The sequence below is a fragment of the Pleuronectes platessa genome, chromosome 23, assembly GCF_947347685.1.
Source record: "Pleuronectes platessa chromosome 23, fPlePla1.1, whole genome shotgun sequence".
Taxonomy (NCBI): Eukaryota; Metazoa; Chordata; class Actinopteri; order Pleuronectiformes; family Pleuronectidae; genus Pleuronectes; species Pleuronectes platessa.
This window is the reverse complement of record NC_070648.1, coordinates 4,107,774-4,127,069: the sequence shown is the minus strand read 5'-3', so window position 1 is coordinate 4,127,069 and position 19,296 is coordinate 4,107,774. Positions and strand designations below refer to the sequence as shown.

The following is a 19,296-nucleotide window of genomic DNA, read 5'->3' as shown; positions in this document are numbered from 1 at the left end:
ATTATATGTTTGGAATGTCATTCACCTCCAGCAGCAGCTCCTGTGACATCCAGGTGTCGCAGGGCCACCTTTCAAAATTCATCCCTCCAATGTGACCGGTCCAGTCGGTTCAAGTTCAGGAGCAGGATGAACCCTCGTCTGGAGATTCAAGGATCTTGTTGAGGTTTGAGTCTGAGAGGAGAAGATACACACATGAGTAAATCAGGGATGTGGCTGAAAACTGCTTGCTCATTGATTCTTTTGACCAAACAATAACATCTTCTTCATATTCAGGGTGAAACCAATGTGCACCCACACAATTCCACGTTTCTATTTCTATTTCACATGCTCCTGTTTGACAGTTTTCCATCCTATTATTTCTGATGTCATATCTATAGCATTTTTACAGTTTAAACTTTTGTCTCCTCTGGAAATTGTTGTTTAAAGTGAGACAGTAACTTGTTCAAAAGACTTTAAGATTAATTAAATAAGAGGATATCTTAAAAATGACAAATTAAATTGATAATCAGGTAAATAAAAGATATAATATGGCCATTGTTGTGTTACTTGACTCACTGGACTTGTCTATAGTGAGTGTGTTGATTCTGTGTGTATGTGTGTTGATTTTGTATTGCATTGCATTATATTAGAATAATACGCTCTTTCTATCATCATTTTTTTTTAATTGAACTATTGCACTTCTGCCCTTACAGGTTTCCTCCATTACACTGTTGACCCCATGCTAACTTGCATAAGGCAAATAAAACTTAAAAAACTTGATTGTGTGAAGTCCCTGTGAGGAAATGAAGACAAAATCCAAGGAATCGCCTTCTTCTTCTTCTTCTTCTTCTTCTTCTTCTTCTTCTTCTTCTTCTTACCACCTGTGGCCGCCGTTCAGCCCAATTCACACGCACCTGGAAAGCTTTGAATCATCACATCCTCTGTGTTCAATAACTTTAAAGTGGAACTTGTAACTTTACGCTCACGTGGACATATTTGTTTGTCTGGGAAACGTGTCTCCATCAACACGTTTAGCTAAAAAGATGCTAAAGGACAGGTGTGGATATTTAATTGTTTAAAACAAAGATGAACTCTTACGTGTTACAGTTTGTTCCCTTTTCTTTTCCTCTCTTCTCTTCTCTGTAATATTCATCCGGTTTGCTGCTTCCCTTCATTTTTTTAACTTTCATCTTAAATCTAAATGTTTTATTCACGCGTCGTTCCCTTTAAGAAAACAACTGGATACTGAGCTTCCGGTTTTGAGGCTGGTCCGTCACAGAAATCCGTCCGTGCGTAAACGCAGAAGGAGAAGAGGAAGCGGCCATGGAGTCAATGATTGAGGAAAACGGTCCTTCCATTCACGTATGTAGTTAATATTGTAGTTTTATATTATTGTTCTCATTGTTTAAATGACTGAATAAACCTGTTTGACTTGAAACACACTTTATTAACATCAAGGCTTCGGTTACAGTTTAACATGTAGCTGGTGGCTAAGGAGCTAGCTTGCTACACTATCTTTACACCTGTTAAACATGCTGTATTTAATATGATTTACCAGTTTATGATTGCATACATAACCTTAAGATGTAAACATTAATCTGAGGTCATACAGAGAACATGTTCCTGAGTGTGTGATTATAAAACATGTGTTTATCAATGCTAACTGAGCAGCACACACAGATGTGTCTCAATCTATTGCCAGCAATATAGGTAAATATATATCATAATCAGAGCTCAAATACATTTCTTTGCATCTATTAAGTGATAACATAGAAAACCATTTAAAAAAAGCATCTAATGTAAATGTTATTTTGGTCATTATTTAATTAAAAAAGTACCAATTAACAGCTTTAATTGAATATACACTAAAGTCCATTGTTTCTTTCTGTCGACCCACAGGAGCAGCCTGGAATGTCCTCGTCCTACCAGGCCAGGCACAAGCTGGAGGGGCTCTTGAACAAGAACATGAAGATCCGCATGACGGACGGACGCACCCTGGTGGGACTCTTCCTCTGCACGGACCGGGACTGCAACGTCATCCTGGGCTCGGCTCAGGAGTTTCTCAAGTCCACAGGTTAAATGGGTTCTTCTTTTCATCATGAAGCAGTTTGACACCAGAGTAATAAACAGGTTCACCTGCATGAGTGATATCATGGCAGAAAACACGAATACAGCACGAACCAACCTTGAGCATCTTGATAGTCAGATAACTATGAATTAATTATTAAAATCCTAATTGCCATGACTGGTTACTTGTCCTAAGTTCATGCTCTTGGTCTTGGATTTTTGTGGATGCTGACTTTAATATTATCCAATTTGAGAAGTGAGTTCTGAAAGGAAGAAACCAGTGTAAATAAGTTGCTCACCTTTAAGATTCAGAATAATTCAACTGGATTTTTCTTGATCTTATTTTTGCAGACACGTTCTCCCAGGGTGAACCCAGAGTCCTGGGCCTGGCCATGATCCCCGGTCACCACGTGGTTTCCATTGAGGTTGAGGCCGACAGTCTGGAGGACACAGACGGATTTGGGGTGAACCACTGACGGAGCCCTGGCTGCTTGAACAACACTTGTGTTGCGTTCATGTGACTGACGCTCACGGAGCCATGACGTAAGGTTGCGGCTGAGCCCAGAGACCTCAGGACATGTGCTGTGAAGGATTTTACAGAATCCTGGATTCAACCAAGTCCCTCCATGGTTGAAGAAGCAGTGGCAGCTACAGCATGTGTGTATGATAAGAAATGGGCAAACAGCAGATACCTTGATATGTGTGGAAAAGGTGTTTCAATGCTGTGTACAGGTTGTCTTTGTTGTGATGTTTTATAAATAAATAGCTGTATTTGACACAGTTTGTGTTGTCCCTGCTCCCCTCGTATTGTGTTGTACAGAATGAGGAAGTTTGATTGTGTCAGTATTTTAATACACTTGAACATGTCAGCTGTTTGGCAACAGATACAATCAGTGTTGCTTACAACAGGAAAACCCAGAAACCAAACAGTCCTACTCGGTTGATTTAAATACAAAGAGCCTGTCAACATGTCCTCACACAATGTTTAAAAAGTCGATGGGATTCAGAAACAGGTTCAGTCACTTTGATAGAATAACTTAAATTGTGCAAAAACAAACCGAGAAAAAAAACCTCATGGTTCAAACAGTTGTCTTTCAAGTCAGTAAAACGAATCCTAATTAGTAAAGGATTTTGATTCCACCTTTAGTTTGTGCCTCAGTGCAACCTGTTGGACCAAATCCAGTATAACATTAGACATGCGTACTTTCTTTAAGACCTAATCTATGACACCATCAGATAAGCCACTGAAGACACACCCGGTTTGTAAATAATCTCTGCAGTAACATTTCAGGGTGGAGCAGCCGGAGTGTTTTCTTTTTTCAAATACAGTCAAAGTGCATAACTTCAAAGATTTGCTTAGAAAGGCGTCAAATAGAGAAGAGAAATATTACAGTTCTTCACTCAGTCATCAGTGGCCACAACCTTGTGCAAAAAATAGTTAACTATATGTTACTTTTTGTTTTCAAGCCACTTTTCAAATCTGATTACAGCCATAATGTTTACAGTTGTACGATGGAGTATTCGGGCCACTTAGAGGAAAAACATCGGAGATTATGAGAATTAAGTTCTCATTTTAGGCGATGTGTCATTTTAGAGATAAATATTAGAAAATCAGCTTGTGATGAGGATAATCTTGTTCTTATTCACTGAAGGTTTCACAAATAACATTTGATCTTTTGGCTCATGAGCTTTACATTATAAGTATCAGGATTTAGCAAGATCCTTTAACATCTGTGATGTTGAAAAGGTTTTGTGGTTTCCAAATTATTTCAAATGACTTATTTCTAAATAAATCACAAATGTTTACTCACATTTTTTTTTCTAATACTCCATCGTACAGTTCAATATATGGCCCATGAAAAAATGTATATATTTTTAACTAAACTTTACACGTTATTCCAATTCAGTAACTGTACAAAGGAAAAATCTATGGTAATTTAAAGCAAAATTTAAAACATTCACAGAGCAGCTACAGTGATTTAAGATCCGTAGGATTTCAGGACTTCTACAGCCACAAGTTTCCTGTAAGAGTTTCACATTAATATAGAAGCTCAACAACATGTGACTTTCGATTTCATTAGAAGCAACAGATCTAGTTTCTCTGGGGAGGAGTTGCTTTGACGTTGTGAAAAGAATCGACTGAGATCAGTAAACGTTTTGATTCCTTTAGAGATTACCGCGAAGAAAACCAACAAACCGAGAGTCATCTCTGTCCACGCAGAAGCTACTGCATTAAAAAAACTGAGTTCCTCAATAAAGTCTTAAAAAATGGCACGAAGAGAGAAATTAGTAATAAGAGCAGACGTCCCAAAAACATAAAAGAAGTCCAATGCTTTCAACCATCACCGTTTGGTTCCTAAGGATCGAAGCCACAAGTCACTCTGTCCTCAGTTCTGTGGTAAAATGTCCAGGTTCTTTTACTAAGAAGCTCAAACCTCTGCTGTCCAAACACGGCATGAAAGGAAATAAATCAGTAACCCACAAACTGTTTCCAGGCTGAAACAAAAGTTCTGGAGAAAGACGCCTCCATTAATCTTCTCTCAATGTCTCCTCCGTCCGAAATGTCCCCCCCCCCCCCTCTCCAACCGTCGGTGTGTCCGTAAAGTCCTTCTAGTTAGTCTAGTTGTACTGGAACTTGAAGCTGTAGCTGCCCCCAGAATCAAACGGGTTGAAGTGGAAAGGCCAGTTCTGTTGTCCTCCACCACCCTGCTGGGTTTCTGGGTCCAGTGGATCCTCGCCAGCGTCAAACTTCTGCCTCATTTCTGACAAGACAACAGGAAGGAAGGGGACAGGATGTAAGATGGGGAAAGACAAATCACTCCTCAACTACACAAATGGATCTGAGAGGACCTGGTAGAGATTAACTTGAATAATGACACTTTGAACTAATAGAATTATGAACATAGATCTTAAGCAATACAGCTGCAGGGATAATTTCTCCTTCACTGCCATTAACCACGCTTCAACCTTTTGCTTTTTCACTCATATGAAGTGAGAAATCACAGAGTGGAGTCACTGACGCGTCCTTGAACATTACACATAACCTGAACTCTGTTGAAACCGACTCTTCCTCATATTAGAATGCAGTAGTTAGCTCCTGACCTGGGTCGGTTAGAACTTCTTTCGCTGACGCAATCTCGATGAATCTCTTCTCCGCCTCCTTCTTCTCGGTCTCTAACTGGAAGTTGTCTGGATGCCACTGCTGTGCCAGCTTCCTGTACGCCTTGATGATCTCCTGCTTGTTGGCACTCCTGAGGAAACAGAAAGTTCATCAGTCCCTGTGATTTACAGTGGCCTGGTTTGGAGCTGGATGTCAGTCCACAGGAAGTAAATCAAACTCTTTCATACGCTCATGAATCACAGGGTGGATACATAGAGTGAAGCAGGAAGTGAGGTGGTTACCTGCTGACACCGAGGATCTTGTAGTAGTCTCGCTTCCGAGAGACTTTGAGCATCTTCTGTGCTCGTTCCAGTCCTTCTCTGATTTCGTTGCTTTCGCTATCGAACTCTCTCGCCTCCTGGTAGTCCTCCACCGCTGAGGCAAAAACACGGAAAGACATTTTAAACATGATCAGAGAGTAGGTGTTTGTCGACCACATATTTGTTTTCATTCTTTTTATTCATTCAAATAGACAATAAATTCCTCGCATTGCTTCCTGTTCTAAACCAGTTCTGCTGCAGGTTTATTCTCATTGGTAAAGCTGTTACCTTTCTCGTAGTCCTGGTTGAGGATGAACGCCTCCGCTCGGTCTCGGAGGACGTTGGTGTTGCGGGGGGTTCTCTGATGGGCTTCTGAACATGCGTCTATCGCCTCCGGAGCCAACTTGATCTGGAGTTGGTAATAAGCACCAGATATTTCAGATATAAATACTTTAACGTGAACCAGCAGAGCAGTAGGAGGGGAACGTTTCATGCCATCTGGGGTTGAAAGCTAAAATCGGACCTGGCATACACCTAAGAAAACGTGCATTAAAAGAAATGACGAGCCATAAACCTCTAACTGACTATTTAAAAGTTTCTAATCTTCTTGACCATCACTTGGTAAGAAATCCCCCCAGACCTTTAAGAACTCAAACTCTCTCTCTCTCCCTCACCTTGACGAGACAGAAGCAGATCCTCTCTTTGGCCAGGTTGGTGTAGTAAACAATGTTAGGTTCCGTTTTCATCACTGACTCATACTTATCAATGGCCTCCTGATACCTGATTGCAGGGAGAGAATAAAAAGGGTTTTCTTTTTCAGATGAGTGAAATAAATAAAATTATGGTTAAACAAATGTCGCGATGTACAAAGAAGAAGATCATAATTCAGGATGAACAAGGGCTCAAATCCTACAGTAGAACTGACCTCTCCATTTGAATGAGCTCCTCTGCTGCGTCCAGCTGTTTGCTGAGTTTCTTCACCTGCTTGTAGTGGCTGAAACACTCCTTGTCATCCTGGTCGAGCCTGAGACACTCTCGGATGTGACTGCACAGAGAAGGATGGACAGAAGCATGAGAGGAGCGGGGGGGTTGCGAAGGTAGCTCCTGTATATCTTGACTTTAAACAAATCCAGAGTACAGAGGCTGCTCTGGAAGAAGGAAATGAGCTATTTTGCATGTCTGCCTATCACGTCTTGTTTGAAAAAGCTCACTTGAGAGAGTCGTGGTGCTCTCCAAGGCTGTAGTGGAGCAGGCTGAGCTTCAGGAAGGCCGCGCGGTTGTCGTTGCGCAGCCTCACTGTGGGCGTCAGATCCTGGATGGCTTTCTGCGGCTCCCCCATTCGGATGTAGCATTCTGCGCGAAGCTCCCGCGACTCAGGATCCCAGGGAGATAACTGGAGAAAGGTGGTGAGCAGAAATGTGCAAATTCATTTAACCACGGAGGGAATATAAAAGGTTGCAGCCATCTTCCTCCACCTGACGCTCTCTGTAGACGCCACTACAAGCTGACACACACCTCAATGACTCTCTCCAGCTCGTTGATGGCAGTGTTGTAGTCTCCTTGGTGGTACGCAGCATGGGCCGCCTCCTGCAGCTCCTCCAGCTCGTTGGCGTTCTGGAACTGGATGTGAGCTTCTTCATGGTCTGGAGAGCGCTGCAGCTAAAGAAATGATTGATTTCTCCTTTAACGACATCCTGACAAAACATAATAATGATAACAACTGTGATTTAGGATCGGAAACGTTTAACTCACCACTGCTTCAAAGTCCTCCAAGGCCTCCTGTGTGCTGCCTTGCTTTAACAGGATATTCCCTCTCTGCAACCTGGCCTGAAAGTGGAGGAACGTAAAGGGATGACAAGAAGAGGAGGTGTGAGAGATCCACAGGAGACAAGGAAACAACAAACAAGATTTTAGAGACTGATCATCTTTCTGGTGGCGAGTGAGCAGCTGAGCTTACAGCCAAAAAGTCAGGCTTGAGCTGGATGGCTCTGGTCAGGTCGGGCAGGGCGGATTTGGATTTTCCCAGCGCCAGGAAAACCGCAGCTCGCTTGTAGTAGGTCAGGTAATTCTTAGAATCTCCCTCTGGAAAATATCAAAATAAACATCAGTGAATCGGATGATCGTTAAAAGAGCAAAGATACAAACTATAAATGTCAGATAGCGGTGGAAATATAACCATGTGTGTGTGTGTCTGCGGGTCGCCGGGTGTAACCTTACCCACAGCAGAGTGGTAGTGGGACAAGGCCTCAGCCAGCTGACCGGCTGCCAAAAGTTTGCGTCCCATTTCCAAGTGGTGCTCGATCTCAACTTGAGTTGCTCCCAAGACACCTGGAACATAAAACTGCATGAGCTGCGGCTGGAGGGCAAATAATAAATAAATACTGCAGCTGTTTAATTTTGTCCTGTGTGTCTCTCAGGCTTTTTTAGATTCCTGTTCACAATATGGTATTCTTTAATTTCTTTAACTCTAAACACAATCAGTGTCATCGCACTCAAGCAGTTAAACCTGTTTTTGATTTGCATGTAGTTTGGACTTATATACTGATGGATAGACGTGATTGTATTATATTGTATATCTTCCTAAATGGCTACTTTATATCAATATTTTTATATTGAAATACTTTATACCTAAATACGGCATATGGAGGCAGCAATGTTTTTTTTTTTACAGTAGCCCAGACTGGACAAACTAAACCCCTTTCGAATTCTTGTGAAAACTGAAGATGCAGCAGAACCCTTAAAGGTTCATCGTGCAGAATTTAGTGACATCTAGTGGAGACGTTGCGTGTTGCAGCTGAACACCTGACCTCACCCTACCCTTTCCAAACATGGAGGAGAATCTGTGGTGGCCTTCAGCTGTCATAAAAACTCAAAAGGTGTCAAGTTTGTCCAAATTGGGCTACTGTACAAAAACATTGCACCTTCCCTGATGAAAATATAAGGTATTTAAATATAAAGGGCTTATTCTAGGGTTAAAAAAACCACAACAATTCATTAAATTAAGAGGAAACACAATAGAGAAAACATCACTAGGATTATTTTATATTCAATTTCTGCCAATAGATCCTTTTTACCTACGTCTAACACACCGGACCTTTAATTTGATGGATCAGGTGACATCCTGTGAACTTGTCACGTCAGCTAACGTCTCCTCAGGGTCCGAGGAACTTTACACAAGTGTCATCAACACAACCCAGCTGTAAGTGTGTAGCAGCGTCAATTGGTGTGAGTCCTGGTGTGTGTGTTTGCTGTTTAAAGAAGCAGCAGTAATGGAGTCTCACCGTCCAACTGGATGTCCAGGATGACACACAGCAGAGACAGGGAGCACAGGACCCCGCTGAGTCCGGCCCGGCCACACGACTCCATCCCCCCGGTACTGGTTCACTCCCTCACCCCGGCTCCTGGACTCGAACCCCCGCTGCGCCTCATTGAAATGGGGATGTCCTGTCTGGAGTCCTCATCGCTTGTGTCCCTGCCGGAGCCGGAGAGCTGTATTTACGATCCCTGCGTGACAGTGGTCCGTGCGGAAATCAGATACGCCACAGAATGGTTCCCCCCTCTCCTCTATGAAATAATAAAAAAAATGAAATAACTCTTTAACAGCGTTTTCCGTCGTGGAACATCCGGAACATCTGGACTTTACGTCAAGTTAAAACATCGTAACGCAACATGACGGAAGAGAAACTGAACAGCTGATTACTTCAAATCTGAGGAAACCTCCGCCCCGCCCCCGTCTGGCCTACATCTCTGTGATTGGTCCACAACAGCGCTGATCCGGGTTCAGCTGGAAACGTGGGTTGCTCTCATTGGCCAGAACATTTTAATAGGGTGGGCTTTCCTCTGCAAAGAAACTGAAAGTTAAAGGTTTTAGGATGATATTAATATTTATAATAATATTAATATTTTTTTAAATAATACATACAAATTTGTTTGGGACTGATTTGACAATGCACAGAGGAGTTGTAATAAATCCATATTTTTTGGGCGAATCATCCAACTTTGGTTAAACTATGTTATGTAAACCATAAAATCGAGGTAGTTTTAATCTCCATAGAGTTGAGGTGACACAATATTTCATGTCATGTAATATCATAATAAAAAATTCAACAGAAACTATTCTCCTTGACTGTTTGGGTATTGATCCACCCGTTTTTTTACTATATCCAGTATTTTCTAAAAGATAAATGTAACACCCTTTGAAAATAAATCAAATTAATTCAATCATCTCTTACGTACGTACTGTGTAATATATGCACTTTCATGATAATTCATCATGTTCCATAGGAAAACAATCATTTAGTTTCCAGCTGTTTGTAAAAAAATCAAACAGGAATGTGAAGTATAATACATTTTATTGTGTGCAATCGTAAAAAAAACAACCGAAATATCATCCAAACAAAGATAACGTGTCCTCCACCATCTTACACATATCATATCTAAAAATAAAAACAGAACTGTATAAAACAACACAGAGAGAAAAAACCTGAATTATCACGCCCTTGACCTTCCCCTTACAAACGTCTGAGTGTGTATGTTGATCGTTACATGATTGAACTTCTTGTGAATAACTAAATGTAAATATGGGAACATAAATAAAATCACTGCAAACATTTGGGTGTGATTGTGCATTAAAACAGTGATAAGATGCTTTGTACAACTTTTACAACATGGAGGCGACTATTCCATTTGACAGAACACACACTTGTTATTATGGTTATTTACAGTCGGGGGGTGTTGTGTTTGGATGCACGGAGTAGAATCACTTTGGACATGTCAGGTGCATCAACAGAAAGTGACCCGGCTACATGAAGGAAGATTTGATCGACATAGTTCTGTCTTCACAGTCGGCTCAAACGTAAACATTTCGGCCGTAAGTGCTGGCAGCCACACTTCTGTCCTGAGCAGTTCCAGAGTAAACGGTTCCTCTGGTCTGATACGGCAAAGGGCTACGGGGGGGAAAAGAGGGTGAAAGCAAAAATGTGAGTCACACAGAGAAGATATTTAATTTCCCTCAGGGTCAATCAGCATTCCTTAGATTTGATCAGGCAATAACAAAGACCCCTAAAAGTGAAGCAGCTCAATAGAATGGAATCTTTACACATCTGCTTTTCATACCACATGTTATATTTCACAATAAAAGTACAAATAGTTATCTTTTGTTATTATCTGTGTTGAGTTCTGGTGGGAAATGGTTCAGTCCAGCTTATTTGCAGCAGCAGATCTCTTGTCCTACCACTGGGGGGCGCCAAACTCTCTTCACTGCAAACTCCTCCACCATTTCTTCTATTTCCCCCTCTGCACATTTGAATTACTAAAGGTTGTACGTGTGATATTCATTGCCACTAGATGTCGCACTGGAAACAGAATATCAGGCCTCAAATACACTAGACCACCTTAGTGTTCACAGCAAGGTGTTGCTTAACCCAATGAAAGTGTTCACTAAACACACAACTAGAAACACAACTGAATAAAGATACTTAAGCCCTATATTCTTGATTTGTGCTTTTTTTAGTGTCAGATTATCCTTGTAGAACAGGAAATTAGTTCTTAAGAGGTATTTCGGGGGCGGCGCTAACTTTTACAACTCTGAGCTCTGGACCCTCAGTCAACCTGCCCAGCAGCAATTTAGCTTAACTTGAATCTTTAGCATAAGTGTTCCCCAAATAAGGTGTAGCCGTGGAGTTTGTGGTTCAGCAGCATTGTGGCTGTGCAGGTGCTCTGAAAGTCCTCACATCCATCAGGGTGTCATGTTGACTTAACGGCCAATCGGGGCTGGAACTATCTTGCTTTATTGACCTTTCCCAGTTTAACATGCACCAACGTAAACACGCAATCAGCACAGCTTAACAGAGGGGCTCAGATCCCACACACACACACACACACACACACACACACACACACACACACACAGAGGGAGTGTGAGTTGTGATCTCTGACTTTACAAAGAAAACGTTGAAGTTTCTAGATCTTGGACATTTGACCTTTAAAACGTTTGACACAGGTAACTAGGTAATAAATCAATTGCTATCATGACTCATCAAGCACCACATAACTCTGATTTATGATATGTTGTAGTTGCCGAAGCCTCTTGGTATCAAACCCCGATAACAATTTGATGCCATAAACAGGTGTGTTAATACTTGTGGACACAAAAGCAAACAATCGTTTTTTAATGAATTCAAAACACTTAATATTGAACTTACTATTGCTCCTCTTTGCCCAGTTTGCAGGAGCAGGTGAGACAGACCCCTCCTGCGATGGCGAGCACAGCCGAGCACCAGCCGATGTAAAGCCCCTCTCCTATTTCATACCTGCAACACACGGCGTGCACAGTCAGCCAACACTCACGTCAGGTGTCCCATTTTCCACCCACCTCCCCCCTCTCCCCCCCTCCGCCCAACCCTGTCTTACCTCGTCCCAGGGTAGAACGGGTCGAAGAATTCCTGAGTGATATTGAAGGCGTACCAGGACACTGCGACCATCGTGCACAAACCTGTTGATATAAAACGTCCCACAAATATTCTTTAATCGTTGATTGGAGGAGGTATATTCCCTCATCTAATGGATTTATATGCTGGTGTATCAGGAGGTCATTATTACCAGAGTCAACAGAAAGAACAGGTTTCCTGACTTTTGATTGAATCTCACTGATTTTCATAGTTGTATCTTTACCTTGGAGTATGAACATGACCCCTGCAGTGCCGGCGATCCTCCCCTTCAGGACGTAGTTCTCCCCTCCGGCCTTGGAGCACTGTACTCCAACCAGGGCAAGAAACAGTGCAATGGTGCCAAACGCTATGGACGTGATCATCAGGGCTCGAGACGCCTGGATGTAACCTGGAGATGACGTGAAATCAAAAAAACAGCAGCTGAATTAACCATCTTCTACCTGGATTTGACCGGGGGCTTATAAAACCCTGAAATTGGCCTTTACCCGGTGCATCTAGTTGTGACATAGGTTTTCCTGTAATCATTCTTAGTCGAAGTGATCTATAATCGATGTTTTGTGTGTGAAAATTAAAAAATAATCTTGTTCTTTTTGTTAACGTACCACTTAAAGCGAGCAGAGAAGGGAACTCCCTGCAGTTGTGCACCCCGGTCGAATCCGACGCACATGACATCCACAGGTTTTCATAGATGGTGGACGTGGTGATGACGTTCCCGTCCACGGTGGAGGTCCTCCAGTAACGGTTGGGCAGGGCGATCCCCGCCATCGCCCACCCAATGAACCCCAGGACCAGGGCCACCACTTCCACGATGGGATCCATGCTTCCCCCTCCTTGGTCCAGCAGCTGAGCAAAAGTGTTTCCAGATCCAGTAATGGGATGACAGGATGTGACTTGTGTTGAAAAGTCAGAACATCTGAGGAGACTTGGTTGAGTGTGTTTGTGAGTGTGTGTGTGTGTGAGTGTATGTGTGAGGGTATGTGGGGCGTTTGTGAGATGGGTCCAACTCAGCAGATATGTATAATCATTTATGTCTGGCTTTCTCTCCTCCCCCTTGTGTCACTCTCTCTCTCTCTCTCTCTCTCACACACACACACACACACACACACACACACACACACTTCTTTTCCTCAACTTTTTTCTTTTTCTTTTTCCATTTTACACCCCTGAAACTGAGCAGGTGTTTATCGGCTCACTCTCAGGGTCCAATGTTCGATCATGTGTCTAATGACACTGCACTGTGTATGTTTTCAGGTCTGTTTATTAGACATATTCATATGTTTCTTCATAAGAAATTCCTCCGATCACAAAGTTTTAACCACGATCACTTGAATTTAAGTGATATCGATAAACAATCAGACTTATTAGTTGATTTTTTATGATATTTGCTGGTTAATTCTCAAAGTTTCTCTCTGAAGAAGCATCAAACGCAGCACAAACTAATTCAACAGCATTATGACATGTATATTTTATTGGTTTGATTTCCTCAAGGCCACAAGACAAAAGGTCACAATGATCCAGAGCCTCACCCAGTGTTTTATAATATTTGGAAAAGTTTCAGCAGCATTTGACTGTTTTGATTTAAGGAGCAAAGTCACACGTGTGTATATAAGCAGCACACAAAGGTTGTGGGTTCGTCCAGTTCCTGCTGCAGTTTCCGGGTTTGCGTGCCTTCATTAATAATCCTCCTGATATCTGCTGGGTCATCGTTGCCAAATCCAGGCCAAGCTGAGCACACCGAGTTCCCAGCGCTGACAATAATAACAGGCTAAATCTTCACCAGACAACGTGAGCACAGGCCAGGAGATTTAAAAACCAATAACCTTCTTCATTTGTGTCCAAGGCTCGAGAATCAGGTTCCAGAAATGGACGCCGATCGGTTTTAGGAACCGAGTGAGAAGTGTTTGTTAACTGTAAATAAGTTGAAGCGACAAAGTAAACGTTGTTAAATCTAAATGAAATCTATATCAAAGAGAATAAAAATAACCTCATCACCGCTAAATAAACCAATAAATATGTGATTTGCGCTATCTTTCTTCTTTTATATGTTATGGTCGGAGGAATCAAGGCTACTGAGAAAAAAAGAGAGTCTGTGTTTAAACTGTGCAAATATTTAAGATGATATAAAGAGATTACAGAGAGTGCTACCACGGAAAGTTTGAAATTTCCAGGATAGCAATAAAGATAAGTGTCATTAAAATTGTTATCTTGCTTTAGGGCATTTGAAAATGAAGTTAGTTAGTAAGTTCCTATATACATTTGTTCAGCTCACTTGGATGAGCATTAGTTGCGGATGAGTTTGTGTGTTTTGTCTATATTTTAAAAAATGACTTTATCGTGATATTAAAGGGAAACCTGGAGGGAGGGCCGTAAACTTGTGCTTTCAAGGAAAAAGTATCATTCAAGGGAAGTGGGATGAACAAGGGATGAGGAGACACGACATGGAAGAGGCAGCGGAGGAGAGAGATTAACAATTAAAACATTTCAATTGACGTTAAAGAGATGGATGTAGCCCAAACCCTGTTTCATTAATTCTTAAAGAAGAATTCTTTATTTCTATTTTGTACAAATAGAGGAATTTGTAACATACACATGGCGCGACAGGCAGTTTAAAGCATTAGAGATGTTATTTTAAAAGTGAATAAAAATAAGGTGTGTGAACACAGGATGAGACGAGGGAAGACTCCTCCTCTTATCTCACGTTTCATCTGTTATCAGCACGACTGTAAGGATGATTATGCAGAAACCAAAGGGATTGGTTCAAACTTTAGTTCAAAGATCAACCAGGAGATTATTTCTTATGACTCTGCTGATCACATCTCCTCCACTGCCATTGTCAAGAGGAACATTTCGAATTTGTTTAATACTACGTTATATTAATTGGTCCCATATGTTATATACAGATCATTTTTAACCCAACTTCCATGGGATAGAAACTAGAAAGATGCACAGTCCCCTTAAATCCCGAGATATCCCCAAACATCACATCCTTGGTGGAGTTGATCGTATTTTTTTAGGTAGTTCGTAGTTTTACGTAGTTCAAAACCTGAAAACAAGTGTCCCACACATCCAATGCATTGAAGCACGATGGATAAAATGATCTGCATCCTGCCAAAGCACAGAAACCTTGTAGAAGATGTTTTCTTTTATTCTCTCGACGGCCTTTTCCACAGTTGATATAGATTTTGCCTGCAGAAATAAGTGAAAATCCAGAATAAGTGAAGAAATATTGTTTATCTCTTCTTCATCAACACAATCAGTGCATTCGGAAGAAAGGCATAAATCTCATGTGCACATTAACCGCACAAAGGAGTGTGAGAAAATGTACTTTCCCTGCGTCTGTCACCTCCTGCAGCGAGACACCGTGACACTCAATGAGCTGTTGTTCTGCTGGATTACAGAACTACTTCTAATTAACCGTCCAGTTCCCTCATGTTCTCCCTCTCTTCACGGTTTATTACACATTAATATTCCTCAGCTATGGGGGGGGGTCAATGAACGTTGACCCTCGCAGCTGAAACCCAGCGAAGCCCGACACTGATGAATCATTGATGTTCACGAGAGGAGTCTTGAGACGATTCCAGGCTTAGATTGGAAACGTTCATTTCCTTCTCCTCTGTTTGTCTATGGGATCGATTTTTCTATCCTTTTTTTCGGGGGGGGGGGACTTCCACCCGCCCTCGTGTTTGCCTTCGCCCACTCGATCACCTCCTCCACACCAGAGAAGATGGTTGTTTTTCACCGATATGTCCCTGGGGGAGTTTCGGTGCTGTCAGGTGGGTTAATGAGTAACACCCCACGAGGCTGATAACGGCCACACACCACTGATAGCCTCAATAAGGCCTCCTGTCGTAAAGCCCCCCCCCTCCTTCACGCCACCCCCTGTGGGTCAAGATGTGAGGATGTGCAGCGGCGAGCTGAACTAGGCCAGGAACGTTTTCCAGTGTGATTATGAACGATTCAGTCTCAAGTAGATCATGATCCTAATAGACACCCCCCTCCCCCCCCACTCTCCTCCTCAACAGTCTCCCCCAGAGCTTCACTGTAATATTTTATAGTCAATAAATGGCAGCGATAAGAGTGACACTGCATCCTGGACTTTGCAACATCAATAAAAGAACATTGTGAAAATGACTTTGGATGAATGGATCCACTGCAGTAATAGAGAAATGGAAAATCACCCCACCGGCCTCTTGTAACACCTGAGAACATAAAGGACACACTCATGGTGACGAGTTCATGCAGACGACAGTGTGGTAGAATACAGGGAGTGTGCTAAAGTGAAATGTTGATAAGACAAAAGGTGTTTTATTACAAATTAAAGACATCAATGCGCTTAATAAATCTGATATTGTACTTTGAATCAAGAAATGTGATAAGATTCCCTTGAAATCCTGTGTGCTGAATCAGAAATGTCAGATTGGAGATCATGAAATAAATGATTATAGGATTAGCAGTAATATGAGAGATGGTGCAACAACTTTGTTAAACTGGATTTGTTAGGTTATAACATGTAACATAATATAACACAAAGCTGCGGATCACTTATTTCGTAATTGCAATTCTTTTCACAAAGGAGAAGCTTTACTTGTAAATCAAAACAAAACTGAGGAAAAGCCGTTTGAAGTAACTTTATATTAACAGTTTATCTGTGGAAAAAGTCAAATAAAGTCAATAGAGACATTTGTTTGATTAGTTAATTGACAGGACATTAATTGGCAACCATCTTGAAAGTTAAAGGTTCAAGCTTCTCAATCAGAGGCTTTGCTGCTTTTCCTTTTGACTATTTCATTTTATAATTATTCTCTATAATTTTTAGATATTCTACCCAATACAAATGATTTGTGTCGGACTCAAATACAAACAGGGCCGTCAGTGAAAAGCTCCACAATAATTTTATATTTAAATATTTTATTTATTCCACATGAAAACACAGGTCAGTGAATTCAGCACAGATGAATGTTTAAAGGGCAGATCACATGAATAAATGTATTTAGTTCAAATAAGGGATTTGCATCTTTCAACTTAAAGTTGTTTTCAGAACAAAACAAAATAAAGTTCTTTTCCCAAAGCAGTTTTGCCGAGTCACTATTACCTGGAAACTAATGACTCTTCCTTTTTATCATGACACAGCCGCACTTCCCTCTGCACCAGTAACACTTTCCAAAACAATCCTTCATGTCAACAAATAATGAAAATACAAAACCACATCTGTATTTTTACAAACATATGTTCCCAAAATGTAGATGTCAACTCAGGGGGTTTTAGGCTAAAATGCAAATACTGATTAATTCTAATTTATTTACATAAGTACTATGAAGGTGCCATGCTGTAGTACGGTGAGCAGATAGCAAAGTAATGTATACATGTAGAGTGAATTTCAACCCTGTTAAAATATGAGAGCAGGTTAATCACTGGCACATTCGAGTTCAAACCAAGAGGTTACGCCCCTTCAAACTTTCTCCACTCAGCTTTTATTATTTCTTTATGCAGGGGAAGGGTCAGTGTGGGAGTCCAGCGCGTCATCTCACTTCCCAGTTAGGATTTGGAAGCTCCCTTCGCCACCGCCAAGCCGATGAGTCCCGCTAAACCGGCCACGCCCAGGCCGATTCCTCCAACGATCGCCATTCCAACCAAGCCGTCTAGGTGAACATCCGTGTTGTAGATTAGATTCAACCCATGGATTAAGAGGACACCAATCTATTAACATTTATTATTTAGTATTTATTGTCTCTTTTACCTTTTTTTAGAGCCTTGACGATGAGCTTCTCCAGCTCCAGCGCCTGCTTGTTCCCCGGCTCGTTGTTCTTGAGGGTCCGGATGTACTTCAGGGCTTTTTCATATTCCTGCAAGAGGAACAGTAACATGACAAAAATTGAAAAATGTGTGCTGCTCCAGGTAGAAACGATAATAAAAGCTTTCAGTTAGAGAAACTGGCACAAGGGGACGACACTAACTTTGAGTCTGTAGTTGGCCACCGACAGGTAGAACAGGAAGTCCCTGGAGTCGTCCTTGGAGGATTTTTGAACGAGTTCTGCAATTAAAATTAAAATATTCAAACCATGAAACTTATAAACATGCAAACTAATATCTGACAACAAGCTGGTGTCCTGCTCATCTGTTAATTTCTAATAACCACCTTGCGTGAAATTGGGAAAACAAATCCCACCGAATATATAGAATCTAAATTAATAAAATTACTTGGAACATAAATACATATCTTCTATACTTTGTTTATTCTGTAACAGAATATTTTTCATATCAGAAAACATAAACACACGGACTGATATGACTGTAAAAGGCTCATATTGGCCGATTTCACTGAAATACATAAGTCAGGTTCTAGTAAAAAGAAATATATAATGATAGCTGTAATAGTTATTTGTTTTTTAGCTGTAAAGTCAAAACACTTTACAAACCAGATGTAAAAGTTCCTCTCTGGTGTTTCCACATATTGCAAGTTTACAGTAGACTTCCACAGATTGATCACAGTCTCCATCACGTAGCTTTGAGAAGGCAGCCCCAGCCCCAGCTGTCACTCACCCTCCAGCAGCACGATCCCCTTCTTGATGTCCTCGGAGAACCTGCTGCGGATCAGACACCAGGCGTACTCGAACTTGGTGTCTTTGGACACGGCTCCCTTTGTCAGCTCGCTGTTGTACTTCTTCTCAAACTTCTGTTTCGATAATAACAAAACAAAGGGTCGGACACGAAGCTCACAGCGGATTCCTCCGTCATGTTTAAACCACAGAGTGTTTAAATATATAAAAGCTTTAAACACGTCTCACGAGCAGGAAGTCAAGTGACACAGCAACATCGCATTTCAATCACGTGATCTTCACTGATCGTTGACGCTTTCAGCTCAAACGTCAAAAGCCTGTCATCACAAAAACACGATCGTTAGCATTAGCATGCTAAGTGACGCGTCAAAGTCCTACTCGATACGTCACATTTAATCCGAATGTCAGCATTTACAAACCACACAGGTGCGACGCGGCCCTCGCGGCAGGTGTGTGGTGTGTTTGTGTGTTTGTGTGACGAGAGAAACACGTTGAATCAAGTGGAAACTCACTAAAAGGTCCTCCGGGACGACCACATCGCTCAGCACAGCCTCCATGTTTCCGGAAACAGCCCCGAGACCCGCCCACTTTTATCATGTGACACAATCGCTTCCAACGTCACCTTTACGAACAACTCTGAATATAATAAACACTTAATATAATACAAATAATACAGAACATAGTTATAGTATTAAAAATAACAAAAATAAAATTAGAAGTAATTATGACAATTATTATGAATTTATGATAATAATGATACAATAACTACTAATAAATAAAATAATAACAATAATAATTATAATAACATAATACAGCTACTACTA

At 41.3% G+C, this 19,296-nt stretch overlaps 4 protein-coding genes across 4 annotated transcripts; 1 reads left to right on the top strand and 3 right to left on the bottom strand.

Annotated features, from left to right (window-relative positions):
• The first annotated feature begins 1,255 nt into the window (after nt 1–1,255).
• naa38 (N-alpha-acetyltransferase 38, NatC auxiliary subunit) lies at nt 1,256–4,507 on the top strand. The gene is made up of 3 exons (XM_053416123.1): nt 1,256–1,341; nt 1,879–2,053; nt 2,398–4,507. Exons 1-3 carry the CDS (start codon nt 1,303–1,305, stop codon nt 2,520–2,522), a joined length of 339 nt encoding a protein of 112 aa, XP_053272098.1. The 5' UTR covers nt 1,256–1,302; the 3' UTR covers nt 2,523–4,507.
• dnajc3b (DnaJ (Hsp40) homolog, subfamily C, member 3b) lies at nt 2,877–9,200 on the bottom strand. The gene is made up of 12 exons (XM_053416122.1): nt 8,748–9,200; nt 7,684–7,794; nt 7,424–7,548; nt 7,219–7,293; nt 6,982–7,125; nt 6,678–6,859; nt 6,392–6,511; nt 6,141–6,246; nt 5,755–5,875; nt 5,449–5,581; nt 5,149–5,297; nt 2,877–4,808 (listed from the first exon to the last, which is right to left on the bottom strand). Exons 1-12 carry the CDS (start codon nt 8,830–8,832, stop codon nt 4,666–4,668), a joined length of 1,494 nt encoding a protein of 497 aa, XP_053272097.1. The 5' UTR covers nt 8,833–9,200; the 3' UTR covers nt 2,877–4,665.
• A 601-nt stretch (nt 9,201–9,801) lies between these two features.
• cldn15a (claudin 15a) lies at nt 9,802–12,913 on the bottom strand. The gene is made up of 5 exons (XM_053416344.1): nt 12,518–12,913; nt 12,139–12,303; nt 11,878–11,959; nt 11,670–11,777; nt 9,802–10,412 (listed from the first exon to the last, which is right to left on the bottom strand). The coding sequence occupies exons 1-5, from the start codon at nt 12,732–12,734 to the stop codon at nt 10,316–10,318; spliced, it is 669 nt and encodes a 222-aa protein (XP_053272319.1). The 5' UTR covers nt 12,735–12,913; the 3' UTR covers nt 9,802–10,315.
• A 3,893-nt stretch (nt 12,914–16,806) lies between these two features.
• fis1 (fission, mitochondrial 1) lies at nt 16,807–19,086 on the bottom strand. Its single transcript, XM_053416080.1, has 5 exons — nt 18,985–19,086; nt 18,456–18,588; nt 17,870–17,946; nt 17,653–17,758; nt 16,807–17,554 (listed from the first exon to the last, which is right to left on the bottom strand). The coding sequence occupies exons 1-5, from the start codon at nt 19,027–19,029 to the stop codon at nt 17,451–17,453; spliced, it is 465 nt and encodes a 154-aa protein (XP_053272055.1). The 5' UTR covers nt 19,030–19,086; the 3' UTR covers nt 16,807–17,450.
• Nucleotides 19,087–19,296: the final 210 nt, after the last annotated feature.

Bases quoted from the DNA above. Each gene is read 5' to 3' on its own strand.
- fis1 (XM_053416080.1), bottom strand. From the start codon at position 19,029: ATGGAGGCTGTGCTGAGCGATGTGGTCGTCCCGGAGGACCTTTTA. The intron at 18,589-18,984 runs GTGAGTTTCCAC...TTATCGAAACAG, and splicing joins TCGTCCCGGAGGACCTTTTA to AAGTTTGAGAAGAAGTACAA. The intron at 17,759-17,869 runs GTTAGTGTCGTC...TTCCTCTTGCAG, and splicing joins TGGCCAACTACAGACTCAAA to GAATATGAAAAAGCCCTGAA.
- naa38 (XM_053416123.1), top strand. From the start codon at position 1,303: ATGGAGTCAATGATTGAGGAAAACGGTCCTTCCATTCAC. The intron at 1,342-1,878 runs GTATGTAGTTAA...GTCGACCCACAG, and splicing joins AAAACGGTCCTTCCATTCAC to GAGCAGCCTGGAATGTCCTC. The intron at 2,054-2,397 runs GTTAAATGGGTT...TTATTTTTGCAG, and splicing joins GGAGTTTCTCAAGTCCACAG to ACACGTTCTCCCAGGGTGAA.
- dnajc3b (XM_053416122.1), bottom strand. From the start codon at position 8,832: ATGGAGTCGTGTGGCCGGGCCGGACTCAGCGGGGTCCTGTGCTCCCTG. The intron at 5,876-6,140 runs GTGAGGGAGAGA...TACCAACTCCAG, and splicing joins TCTGCTTCTGTCTCGTCAAG to ATCAAGTTGGCTCCGGAGGC. The intron at 5,298-5,448 runs GTAACCACCTCA...CTGTTTCCTCAG, and splicing joins AAGATCCTCGGTGTCAGCAG to GAGTGCCAACAAGCAGGAGA.
- cldn15a (XM_053416344.1), bottom strand. From the start codon at position 12,734: ATGGATCCCATCGTGGAAGTGGTGGCCCTGGTCCTGGGGTTCATTGGG. The intron at 11,960-12,138 runs GTAAAGATACAA...TTATATCAACAG, and splicing joins GGTCATGTTCATACTCCAAG to GTTTGTGCACGATGGTCGCA. The intron at 10,413-11,669 runs GTAAGTTCAATA...TCCCCCCCGTAG, and splicing joins CTGGGCAAAGAGGAGCAATA to CCCTTTGCCGTATCAGACCA.